The sequence below is a fragment of the Eumetopias jubatus genome, unplaced genomic scaffold (assembly GCF_037043125.1).
Source record: "Eumetopias jubatus isolate StellerSeaLion01/CBP00866 unplaced genomic scaffold, mEumJub1_p1.0 scaffold_7, whole genome shotgun sequence".
In the NCBI taxonomy this organism is placed as follows: Eukaryota; Metazoa; Chordata; class Mammalia; order Carnivora; family Otariidae; genus Eumetopias; species Eumetopias jubatus.
Window position 1 is genome coordinate 25354319 of NW_028274813.1, and position 12867 is coordinate 25367185.

The 12867-nt window shown below is 47.9% G+C and overlaps 1 protein-coding gene across 1 annotated transcript in view; it reads right to left on the bottom strand.

The window, feature by feature from the left end:
- The window catches only part of LRRC74A (leucine rich repeat containing 74A), a 29795-nt gene extending 18062 nt beyond the window's left edge, over nt 1-11733 (bottom strand). Inside the window, exons 1-5 of the mRNA XM_088025158.1 lie at nt 11697-11733; nt 10031-10159; nt 7029-7201; nt 4449-4556; nt 3367-3463 (exon numbers count right to left, since the gene is read on the bottom strand). Coding sequence (XP_087881284.1) covers nt 3367-3463; nt 4449-4556; nt 7029-7201; nt 10031-10159; nt 11697-11733 — 544 coding nt within the window. The remainder of the gene's footprint in view (nt 1-3366; nt 3464-4448; nt 4557-7028; nt 7202-10030; nt 10160-11696) is intronic.
- Nucleotides 11734-12867: the final 1134 nt, after the last annotated feature.

Consider the following 12867-nt stretch of genomic DNA (forward strand, 5'->3'; position numbering starts at 1 on the left):
CTAGGATGGGACTAGGTAATTTGTATTTTTACAGAGCTTTCTGTATTATGCTAATGTTATATTAGAGGTCTTAGCCAATGCAACTAGAAAAATCACTGGTAGCTATAAATATTGGAAAGAAGAGACAAAACTCCCATTATTTGCAGAAAGATCACCTACCTAAATAATCCAAGAAAATTAATTGACAAAATGTTAGAACTAGGAAGATAACTCAGTAAAGTGACTGGGGCGGGGGTGCCTGGGTGGCTCAGTCAGTTAAGCATCTGACTCTTGATTTCGGCTCCGGTCATGGTCTCAGGGTACTGAGCCCCATGTTGGGCTCTGTGCTGAGTGTAGAGACTGCTTGAGATTCTCTCTCCCTCTCTCTCTGCCCCTCCCCACCCCCCACTCGCACTCTCTAAGTAAATGAATGAATGAATGAATAAATAAATAAAGTGACTGAACATAGGGTCAATGTACAGAAATTAATAGCTCTCAGATATATCAGTAATGACCACTTAGAATATATGATAGAAAAACATTCTGTTCATGCAGGAATAAAATGATAAAACACCTGGACCTAATATGAAATGTGCAAGACTTCTAATGGAATAAAAACATAATACTTTATTGAAGAAGATAAAAAAAGACTTGAAGAAATAGAGAAAAACCTAGTGCTTGGGATTGGGACCCAAGTATTGACTTCAACATCCACACATTTAATCATTCTGATTTACAGACAACTTGCTGAGAGCCAAAATGGAGACAGTATAGGGAAACAGATTTTCCCCTGGTGGTACTGTAACCTGCTACTGTCTTCTTACATGAAGACATTAAATATTTTGAATATGTCAATTCTTTCCTAAATTAATCTAGAACATTAAATATAACCCCAAGCAAAATTCCAACAGTTTTGGGGGTTTTTTTTTGATGGAACTTGACAGGATGATTCTAAAATTCAGCTAGAGGAGAAATTGCACAAGAATAACCAAGATTACTTTGAAAAAGGTCAGATTTTTTCCACTCAAATATAAAATGTATTGTGTCATATAATGATACAGCTAGTATATTACATATTATATACTTGATATATTTCATTAATTACAACTAATCATTACATTATAACACTTGGCATATAATTTTAATATTCTGAACAAATATTAAAACTGTGGTGTTGTCATAGACACAGAGATTAATAAAATGGAAAAGAAAATCTAGAAAGAAACTTGTATTTATATGGAAGTTTAATATACAATAAAGGTGACATTTCAAGTTAGTCAGTAAAGAGTAGTTTATTCAGGGCGTGCCTGGGTGGCTCAGTCATTAAGCGTCTGCCTTTGGCTCAGGTGGGGCTCCCTGCTCCGCGGGAAGCCTGTTTCTCCCTCTCCCACTCCCCCTGCTTGTGTTCCCTCTCTCGCTGTACCTATCTCTGTCAAATGAATAAATAAAATCTAAAAAAAAAAAAGAATAGTTTATTCAGTTAATGATGCTGGGACACTTCGCTATACATTTTGGAAATACAGTGTTTGATTCTTTCTCTACCTCATGCCATGAATAACAATAAACTCCAGACATATTGAAGGTTAGGGATGAAAAAACAAAATCACAAAAATACTTGAAGAAAATTAAGGAAAAGTTTTTATAATCTGAAGTAGAAAACAGTTTTTTGAGCAGGACTACAAAAATCAAATCCATAAAAAAGAATGATGAACTTGACAATGGTAAATAATACAAACTTACGTATAAGAAAACACCATAAGCAAAGCCATATGTAACATTCCAATATTCAAGTGTGAATATGTATAATATATAAAGAGTTTCTAACACTCAATAATACAAACAATCCCATAGAACAATTGACATTTCATAGAGGAGGAAATAAAAAAGGAAATAAGCATCTGGAAAAGATGTTTTATTTCAGTAGTAATGTGAGAATGTAATAAAGATAGTAATAGTGATGAACACTTATTGAATACTTAGGTCCTAGGTTTTGCTCTAGGTGTTACAGATTTTAATTCCCTTCATCTCAGCAGTCACTGTCTGAAGTAGGTAATATAATTCTCCCTAGTTTATAAATGAGAAAAATGAGTCACAGAAGGCCTAGATAACTTGCCTTGTTTCAAAGCTGGGATTTGCACCCACATACTGTGACTTCAACAGCCACACACTTAACTATTCTGATTCCCAAAAAACTTGCTAATAACCAAAGAAAACAGATAGATATTCCATTGGTGGAATTGTGAGCTGGTATAGTCCTTTTTTTTTTTTTTAGACTTTTTTTTGGTAAGTCATCTCTACCCCCAATGTGGGGCTCTAACTCACAACCCTGAAATCAAGAGTTGCACGCTCTATTGACTAAGCACCAACTAAGCACCCCTGGCATGATCTTCTTCTTCTTTTTAAAGATTTATTTATTTATTTGAGAGAGAGAGAGAGAGAGAGAGTGCACATGTGAGTGCGGGGAGGGGCAGAGGGAGAGGGAAAACCAGACTCCCCACCGAGCAGGGAGCCTGATGTGGGGCTCGATACCAGGACCCCAGGACCTTGACCCTAGCCAAAGGCAGACGCTTAACTGACTGCCACCCAGGTACCCCTATTTCTAATAATTCTATTTTCTCAAGTTCTTGATGGGGCCACTTGTTAGAATCTGACAGCTCTCATGGTGTTTTGTTTCCTTGTTTTGCAATTTTGGACTGTGAGCCCATCTTTAGTGGAGTTTTATCTGTGGGAATCTCAAGCAGCCTGGAGCCTGGGTCGAGGGACTGTTCCTCCAACTAGGTGTTCTATTTGTTCCTGTTGCATGCCCCAGGGCATTACCAGTATAGGACCACTTAGGTTAATTTCTTAGGGGTTCCAGGACCCTGAAGATAATATAAACTCAAACCACAAACCTGAGTGAGGACAAGTCTGTGGGTGCTAGAGTTCTCAAGTGACTTTTTTTTCTGTGAGAGAGACAGATAACAGACTAATTAAAAACTGAGTGTACAACTGGGGTCAGGTAGCAATAAATGCTGTTAAGAAAAAAAATAGTGATGGCGATGGAGGGGAGGTCTGGGAAGTTCCCCCTCAGGAGATGACATTTGAGCAGAGGCATAAATAAAGCAACAGAGGGAACCATGCAGATATCTGGGGGAGAGAATTTCAAGCAGAGGCAAGCATGCTGCCAAGTGGGTCAGAAGTCTCTTGTCCAGGACAGCCAGGAAGCCAGTGTGGCCATGGGGAGGGGGAAAGGATGGCCAGAGGGCTTAGCAGGGTGCGGACGCAGTGTTCTGATCTTGAATCGCAGAGGGTGCCTGGTCTGGCTCAGTTAGAGCCTGGATTCTCTCTGCTCTTCCCCTTCTCGACTTTTCAGCCCCTTGTTCTCTCCTGCCTCTTCCATGGGCTCACCTGAAAGCTGGAGTTTCCAGAGCGAAGAGGTATTTCTCTGAAGGAATTCCGAGATGATTCTGGCCCCCTTCAAGCCAAGATCATTGTCGGAAATATTCTAAAAGGCAAGAACACGCTTATGTGTGTGAAAGTCCCAGCCAAGGGCCCTCGTTAACAAATGGTGTCGGGGTGGGGCTTATAGGAGGCCGGCACCAGGGAGTAGGGCTGGGAGGGGAGAGGGGCAGGGGTGAAAGGGTAGGAAGCATTGGGAAGAGCAAAGGAGCAGAGGACAATGGGAATTCAGCTTTCCTAAGGCCCAGCTGTGAGGCCCTCTCACTGGTCTCCGTTTTCTCTGAAGTTGGTTTTGGTGACTCCCCACTTCTCTGGTTTAGCCCTAGTACTTTAGATAAGCACACTGTATTATTATTATTATTATTATTATTTTAAACCTAAGACAGCTTTATGTGGAGAGTTTGGCATAAAGCAATTGAAAGATTCGTTTAGAGTAACTCATCATTGTAAATTCTATTCATTGATTCATGAAGCATGGACTCTGCTGGGAACACGTAGGGATACAAATGGACATAGTCCTTTTGGGCTAGTAGGAGGGACCTTTATATAAACCAGCCCTATTATCTTAATTGTTTCTCCTCTCTTTTTTCCCCCCATTTTTAAATTATGGTAAACTAGACATAACACAACATTTACTGCCGTAACTCTTCCTAAGGGTACCGTTCAGGGGTCTGAAATATATTCACATACTTATGCAACCCTCACCATCATCTGTCTCCAGACACCTTGTGTTTGATGAAAGCATTTCATGCCTTTATTTTCTCTAAGTTCACTTTAAAGCGACTCTGTGGAAGGGCTTATAAGGTCCAGGCAGAATTGGTTTCTCAGGGTTTCCTCGGGCCACAGGGAACACAGCCCCCCGGCCAGCCTCTGACACGCACAGCCCTCCTCTGAGAAGTCACCTCTGGAGGAGAGGGGCCTCCGGGCCACTCGCAGAAGGCTGGAGGCTGGCCAGGGCCAGGGTGGGGCCCTCTGGTGGGTTCTGAGAGCCTTGGTGCGGGGGAGGGAGCTGGCAGATCAGGGCACAGTACCATCTCCTGCAGGTAGTAATTCTCTTGAAGCATCTCCACCAGGCTCAGGAGGCCCTCCTCCATGAGAGAGTTGTCTGCCAGCTCCAGGGTGACGACACTCATGTTGGACTTCGGCCGCCACCAGGGGAGGGGGAGAAAGACAGAGGGAGTCTGTGATCCGGCCAGTTCCCTGCCCTTGCCCAGAGCCTGTCCTCTTCTTGAACATCCCAGCCTTTTGGGAGGGTATGGAGACGCAGGCTAGCACTTCTGGAGAATGGAGAGGAGCAGGAGAAAGCCCAGGGACAAGCCATCCTGCTGAGGCGTGCTGGGACAATATGCTTATTCTGGGCACCTCCACCAAAGGGGGCTTTGCAGGGGAATTTAGAATGGGGACATTAAAACGATGAAGTGGGGGCGCCTGGGAGGCACAGTCATTGGGTGTCTGCCTTCAGCTCAGGTCATGATCCCAGGGTCCTGGGATTGAGCCCCACATCAGGCTCCCTGCTCCATGGGAGGCCTGCGTCTCCCTCTCCCACTCCCCCTGCTTGTGTTCCCTCTCTCGCTGTGTTTCTCTCTGTCAAATAAATAAAATCTTTAAAAAAATAAAAAATAAAAAATAAATAAAATGATGAAGTCCCTGAAAACTGCGAGGAACAGGGATGATCTAAACAGACTAGCTATTTAGCCTGGAGGAGAGAAGCTGTGACCTACTCTAAGATTAAGGAGAACTTGCTGCATTTAATCAGGGTATTTAAACATAAAACATCTATTGGCGCCGGCTTTTTCCAGAGGTCTAGCTTCTAGTTTAGGCTCTGGCTTATCTGGTACTTTTCTTTAGTCAGGACATGGCCCCAAGGCTGCTTGGAAGGACCCGGGCTTCAGTCTTAAATATCTACATCCAAGCTAGTCGGCATGCCCACAGGCAGCAAGGTCAGAGGAAGTGACTTGCAGCAAGAGGGCCAGGGGTCCGCTCTCAGCAGCACTGTTTGCTTTTCTCCCCTTCCGCACCTCAGGGGTCTCGGTATGGAAAGAACAGATACATGGCTGGACTTGAGCATTTTCAAAGTGTGCCAAGCAGTGAGAGAGGTAGCTAGCAGTAAGGAGCTCTAGCTCCAGGCAAAGGGCAAATGTGAGCTCAGCTACTGCGATGGGAAATGGTCCGCTCAGGGCCTTCTGGTCTCAGCTCTCTGGGCGGGCAAAATTCCATCGTGCTCAAAGGCCACGGTCCTGGCTCAGGTGGCCAGGTGTCATTTAACAGTGTCCAGGATCGGGGGGTCGGATGGCCAGTTCCGGAGTCACCCTGGTGACCAGCATGGTGTGGGGGGCAGTGGGCAACCCCTCCCCCCAGGACTATCCACATTCATCTCACACAGGCCGGTAGCCACTGGTTACCCTTTGTGCCCACTGCCGGGGAAACAAGAATGAACAGAGAAGATCTGAGCACCCCACCAAGTGCAAGGGCGCAGAGGCGGGCAGGTGAGGGAGGGATGCGACGCCTGAAACATGACCATCACTATCAAGGTGCTTTTAAGCTAAGCCAGGGAAACACGACATGTGCAGAGTTGAACAGTACAAAAGATAAATAACAGTTTAGTCCGCTGACATGTCACAGTGATTAATTGTCAAATTAGTGACACAGAGAATCAGAGAAGAGAAAACTCCCCCAAACAGAAACTGTTGTTACTAAGAGAGAAGTGGCCCAAGTCCTGAGAGAATTGCATTATTATCCGTTTTTTTTTTCATGAAACTCATGAGGTAATGGTGCATTCCTAACACCTCATTAATCAGTCTTTCAACACTCAATAAATTTCGAGATGACTTTGTTCGTTCTCTGCTCTTCTCCTCTTCCCTCCCCCCCCCCCAGAAAGCAGCACAATCTCACATTTTATGTAGCCTCTTAATGGGCATGTGCTAAATGCAAATGCTGTTCTATTTCCCAAAATAAGTGAGTACTTTTTTTAAAAAATCAAACTTTCCCTTTACCATCCTAAATGAACAGTGTTGTGCTGACCTACAGTTGTCACGTGTTCTGTTTTTCTGGGATGGAAGGTGGTTTGTATACAATCAATTATAATTATATAAAGCCATGATGAATTCAAGGTCAAGTCCTTGGTTGCTCATGCCAAGCCGAGAGAAAGAGAGAGAGAGAGAGAATTATTCCTGTGGGAAAACATGATCTACTCTACAGTGTGATCTTTTAAGAATTATAACATTGCAAAAGGCAAGCATTGAATAGAATAGCTCAGTAGTGAACCTATTTATAGCAAAAGTGAGCTTTGGAATTGAGACCCAGGCTGACGTTTTGTACTACGCACTTGCATTAGTGCCCAGCCCAGCCACTTACCCAGGGCTGTTGCCTTTTCTTCCTGAAGCAGAAAGAGCATAGGCTTCTAAGACCAAGATCCCTAGCAGCCCCCTTCCCAGGAGCTAATGGGGCATCCCTGCCTGTTAGGTAAATCAACTGGTAGTCAAGCAGAGCCTAGGGCAGGGTGGGCACAAAGCTTGAAATTTAGGGTCCCATGGAGGATCTCTCTGAGTCTTGGGCCCAGCACTCCATCAAACCCCACCTCTGTCTACACATGCTCCCGTTGGCATGCTCACCACCAGGGCTATAGCAATAGCCTTGGTACCGTTGGGGCCCAGCCCATGGTGGTTGAGGTTCACGTAGGACTCCTCCATATTCCGGAGAAAGTAGGAGACAGGCACTACGCCCATCAGTTTGCAGGCTTCCAGGTACAGCTCCCTTTGTCCAGTGGTGGAAAATTTCTCCGTATCTACACAGAAGATGCAAATGGATGAAGTGGGGTTTCTCTTCTCCCTTTGCCTTATTTCCCCTCTAACCCCAGGCCAGGTGCGCTTCTGCCTGGTGTTCCCTCTGCCTGAGGATGTCCCTGTGGGTGTGTGCGCTGGAGGGCGACTCCAATCAGGAAGGCAGCTGGAAGTGGGAGAGGGAGACCCAAATTTTAGAAAGCCCCAGATGGACGTCTCCCTTTGGGTAAGGGACAAGGCCCCTGGTTTTCGGCCCCAAGCTTTCCTAGGAGAAGGAGCAGTGTGCCCACGCCCACCTTCCCGGGTTGCCCACATCCAGGACTAATTATCAAGGATGCATAAAGGCCCTGCTCTTTTGCCCACTGTGGGGCAGCTCTGAAAGGCCAAACAGACAAGAAGCTCATTCGTGATAGTTGAGGGGAGCCTCCATTTAGTTTTAGTGTCATGGCCACTCTTAAAATGAGAGCCACAAGGGAAGTTTTACTAAAGATTTAGAGAGGTTCCAACTTTAAAATACCCACGTAGGACTGAGTGGGCTTCTCAAGGTGGCCAATCAGTGCAAGATGGAGAGCCCCCCCCCCAAATCAGCATGAAACAAAGAAACTTGTATTTGAGTGGGCCCTCCTCTTTCAAAGACTTGCATGTCATTTTCCTCACAAAAAGGATGGTCATGCCTCCTTTACCAATGACAAATCTAGCCCCAGATCACACACAGCTGATCAGCGCTAAAACCAGCTAACAGAATAGGGGACTTTAATCTCTCCATTCCAACCTCTTGGGACATTTGTTCCTTGGGATTTAGACCTGCCTGGCTCGTGGTCAATGGGCAGTGGGCCTCCCTGGGTTCCCTATGCCCTCACAGCTGTCTCCTCATTAGGTGAGTCCCTTCCATGGCTTCCCATGGCCATCTGGGGTCTAAAGCCTGCATCTGTTTTTCTTTTGGATGCCAGGGCCTTTGGCCAATCCACCCCGGACATTTCTGAGGCAGACAATGAGAGCTTTGTCGGTGAAAGGACAACTTTACAAGGAAGTTGACTTTGCAGACACAGCTACTAACTAGCCTTCTTAGGATGGTCGTAGAGCAGAGTTCTCAATCTTGGCACTACTGACATTTTGAGTTGGATAATTCTCGGTTGCGAGGAGCTGTCTTGTGCCGTGAAGGATATTTAGCAGGATTCCTGGCCTCTGCCAGCGAGATGCCAGTAGCATCCTTCACCCCACCCTGGCCCAGGTTGCCCAATGTCCCCTGGGGTGCAAAATTGCCTCCGAGTGTGAACCACGGCCACATAGGACGGACAGCATGTGGCAGGTGATCAACTTGTCCTGTCTTCTCTCCCTCCTCCGTAGCTTCGTTGCAGCTTTGCTATTGCGCCTGGGCTCAGGCCTCAGGCCTGCCCAGGAAGCCCTCCCTGCCCCATTCCCATCACCTCAGTACCAGCGGCAGGGGCATGAGAAGCTGGAGTAGCTGGGCTCTGGGTTTCTGCCCCAGCACGGCAGAGATGGGTAGAGATCCCTGTTTGCCAAGGCAGGGTCGGTAAGCCCCACCTTTGTCCTTGGCACTAAGTCTGCTCTGTTTTGTTCTGCTGACCCTTTCTAGCTGTAGTCACTATGGTTGTATTTTATTTTATTTTTTTAAAAGATTTTATTTATCTATTTATTTGAGAGAGAGAGAGAGGGCATGAGCTAGGGGAGTGGCAGAGGCAGAGGGAGAAGCGGGCTCCCTGCTCGGGGCTCGATCCCAGGATCCTGGCAGATGCTTAGCTGACTGCCGTCCAGGCGCCCCACTCTGGTTGTATTTTAGAGGCAGCTTGCAACAGTGTTATCTCTTTTGGGGAGTTGGGGGTGGGGGAGGAATGGCACGGAAGCAGGAATCTGGGAGAAAACATCCAGTTTCTATCTGCCACCCCCTCCAACCAGGTAAAATTCTGTGTTGAAAACATTAGTACATTAGCAGTCTTGACATGGAAAAGAAGTCAGAAAAAGAGCAACAAGATGCAGGCTGGGCAGGCAGGAAAGAGGCATGCGTGGAGGGGAAGTTGTGTGTTGACCATGGGTGGGGAGGTTTATGCACTGACTGACCCAGGCTGGCCCATCAGGCAGGGCGAGCCTTGTGCTCACCTTGCTTCACAGGGGTTCTGGGCACCACCCTCCTCGGGGAAACAGAGAGGGAGAAGAGGGTGAAGCCTTGTTTGCAGTAACAAGAGTCTTTGCTGCAGCTCAGCCAGCACCCTCCTTCCCCGCCCTCCCACTTCCCAGGGCACACTTGCTTTGTCCAGGGCGAACTCTCAAGTAGGAGAACCAAGAACTCAAATGTGAGTAGAGAGGAAAGTCACCAGGATGCAAGATGGGCCACAGACACTCCGGGGGCCCCCACAATACGGAGCAGATTGGCAGGGTGGGGTGAACAGGGGATCGGTGAACATTGGCATCTCTCCGTGGCCTTGGGCAACTCACACAATCCCCGTAAGCCTCAGTTTCCTCCTCTTTAAAACGTGGGTGATGATGACTACCTCCCGGGACACTTGCAAAGATGACATGTGGAAACATTGAGAAAACCAGAAATCCCCGTCCATGTATTGGTTTAGCTTCCAACAAGCTGATGTGACCACTGGGCTCACCAGGAAGGCCACCAGCACAGAGCCGCTGCAGCTGCCACCACCAGGCCAGCCTTGAGGAGGATGTGGCATAAAGCCGCCCCAGGCTGCAGCCACTCTCCTCCTGCAGGACAGATAGCCCATGGGCCAGAGCCACGGCCGCCCCGGGGGAGCAGAGCTGTCCAGCTTCTGAGGAAGGAGGCGCGCCACCCACCCCCCCGACTAAGGGCCCACCCTCACCTTTGATCTCCAGGTCGGTTTCTGAGCTCTCCCGGGCTGCCTTCTCTTTTCCTACAGCCCTGGAGGCCTCGGCCTCACAGTAGAGGGTTTCATCACTGTTCTGTGGCGCTGGTTCAGTTTCGGGTTCATCTGGAAGAAAAATTCATCTCCTTGATGCTGGAAATGAAACCTGCTGGCCTTTCACGTGGAGCCCGACCTATGCTCCCTGGCTCTGCAAGGCGGTCCCGGCTACAGCCTGGGACGCCCCAGCCTCATGGGGCTTGGGGTGCTGAGGAACTGCAGTATGCGTTCAGTCCCCCAGGGGGACTTCATTCTACAAGCCCTCCCTCCCAGACAGTGCCACCTCCTGATCGTCTGTAGGGTCTTGTGCTAAATGCCCCGTGTCCTCTGGGGACTCCCTGCTTCTGCCCCGTTCCCTGCTTTGAGCCTATCTCAGAGACTGGCTTTTTCCTGCTCTTTTGGCTCACTCTTTTCCTGCTCATCGGCTTGGGTGGGGTTCAGGGTCGGCTTCACTCTTTTAGGGAGAGGATGTGTGCCGATGCCTAGGCTTCCTCATTGGCAGGCACAAGCCATGCTGCGGACGGCCTGGGGCAGGGCAGGGCAGGGCAGGGCAGGCGACTTGGGTCAAATGTGAAATGAAGTGGAACAGGAACAGTCCCAAGGAGAAAAAAGGATAACTTGATTCCTAAGAATTTGACCTAGCTTCTCTCCCTTTCAGTCCAACATTTTGGGACCATGAAGAAGGAAGGGCCTGCAAAATCTTGCTGGGGTCAAAATTAATTGCTATGATTAAATATCCATGCCCTACACTTCCCTCCCACCAGTCCCTAAACTCGCCGGACATGGGTTTTCTGCCATTGGACCACTGATCTGGAACCAGCATGGGCTCCTGAAAACCTCACACAAGGGTCCAGAGCTAGTCACCCCACCTCTGTGGGATGCAATGTTTGGGGAAGCCATGCTTGACCACCAGATAGCCCATCAGAACTTGGCCAATCTACTCTTTGGGTGGGCTGAGCATTTGTGGCGGTGGTCCCAAGTTTTAACCACCCAGGTTCTAAGAGGGTGGGGTTCCTAATGAGTCCATGCAGGTCTGTGTTTTCTTAGTCCTTATCCATAAACCCAAGCTCCAATGTTTATTTCCAACAGGGTAAGACAAGGTCTGCATGACAAGGGGTGGAAGGAGCAGTCCCCCAGCAGTTAGAAGACATACAGTGGCTTAGCCATCAAAAAGTGATGACTTTCTGAGTCTTAATAGCCTCATTAGTACTACAATTTCAGAATTCTGTAGAATGCTATTAAATGTTTAACCGTCTCTCTAGGAAAAAAAAATCCTGATTTGGAGTGTTAGCCAATTCAGGTGGCGTGAATATTCCCAACATGGCTGATTTCAAACTACCAACATGACATAGGCCAGCTCACAAAATGAAAATTAAAGTCAGCCAGAGCTAGTCCAAGCCAGTTCCAGCATAGTATCACATCTCGCATCCAACTCTCTCCCTCCCTGTTTGGGAAGCCCTGAAGCCAAGTCACTGTGACACACTGTCCTGGCTCTAGAGGGTCCCACGTGAGAAGAGGAGGGGGCTTCAGGTCCATGTGATCACTGGGTATTATACTGAGGCAGCCCAGAAGGGCCCGGGGGGTGAGAGATGGGTTGCCTGTTCACCTTTTGTCTCAGGCTCAAGAGGCTCATCATTGTCCATGGTGCCAGGGCTCTCTCAGGGGCTGCTGCCAGCTTCTTGCCACCTTTCTGCTGCTCCCCTAAGAAGCACACCTGTCCATTCCCTTCTGTCTCAAAGTTTGTGTACCCTGCCCTCAGACAGATAAATCCCAGGGTGGGGGACCTGGAGTTATCCTTCCATCCCAGCAAGCCCTGGAGAGAGGGGGCTTTGGTGGGAACAGGATAGGCATGGATTGGAACCCAACTCTGTCTGGGAGAAGGAGCTCCTTCCCCGGATCATCAGGGAAAGTGGTACAGCTCGGTTTCTGGGAGCCCTGTCGAAAGGATGCCCACCCGCCTGCGACTTTGTGATTTAGGACCCACTATCATTTCACCTCTTCAACATTCCATGACCTCATGCCGTCATTGTGATCCACGTGGGTGGACCTGGCAACAGCCAGTCTCCCACCCTCTTGGTGGCTCTGGCAGGTCCTCTTTTCTCATATGTCTGTGGGGGCCGAGCCCAGGCTTGGCTGTGAGTGTGCAGGTGCTGTGGGGGGTCCTCTCAGTGATGTTGTGTTTCCCTCTGAGGCAGGAGCAAACCCAAGCCCCTTAGTCAGGTGACTGTGAAGAGCGGCCACCATGTTCTTCTCTCAAGGTGGTTGTGCTTCAGGTACGAAATATTTCAGTGATGGGTGAAGTCCATTTTCTTCTACCCAGTTCTCTTTCCTTTTTTCTTTCCCCCTTGGGAGAGTATCCTCAACCTTGGAGCAGAAGATCAAAAGCAAAGCCCAACAAACATATGTTCTATCACTACAATTTGTTGCAGCCAAAGCATTGTTCAATCCAAATTACCGGGCTGCCTAACTTGAAACCACTCAACCATCATTCACATGCTGGTCTGTTTTCACATGTCTTGGAGTTGAAGTTCACTTGCAGTTTACTCTCAAGAGAATCTGGAGGCGTGTTTGTTCCTTCTTGATAAACTTTCAGCACATCAACGGTCAGGTCAGTGACTGGAGGGCTTGGGGACATGGAAATCCCTCTTTGCCACTCAGAAGAATTATGACAATCTAGGAATTTGTGAAGGGAAACCATAGTTAGAAACCTGAGATGTTACTCCTTCCTTCAGGCATTTGTTCTGTAAAATATTTATGGAGCATCTATTATGTATAAG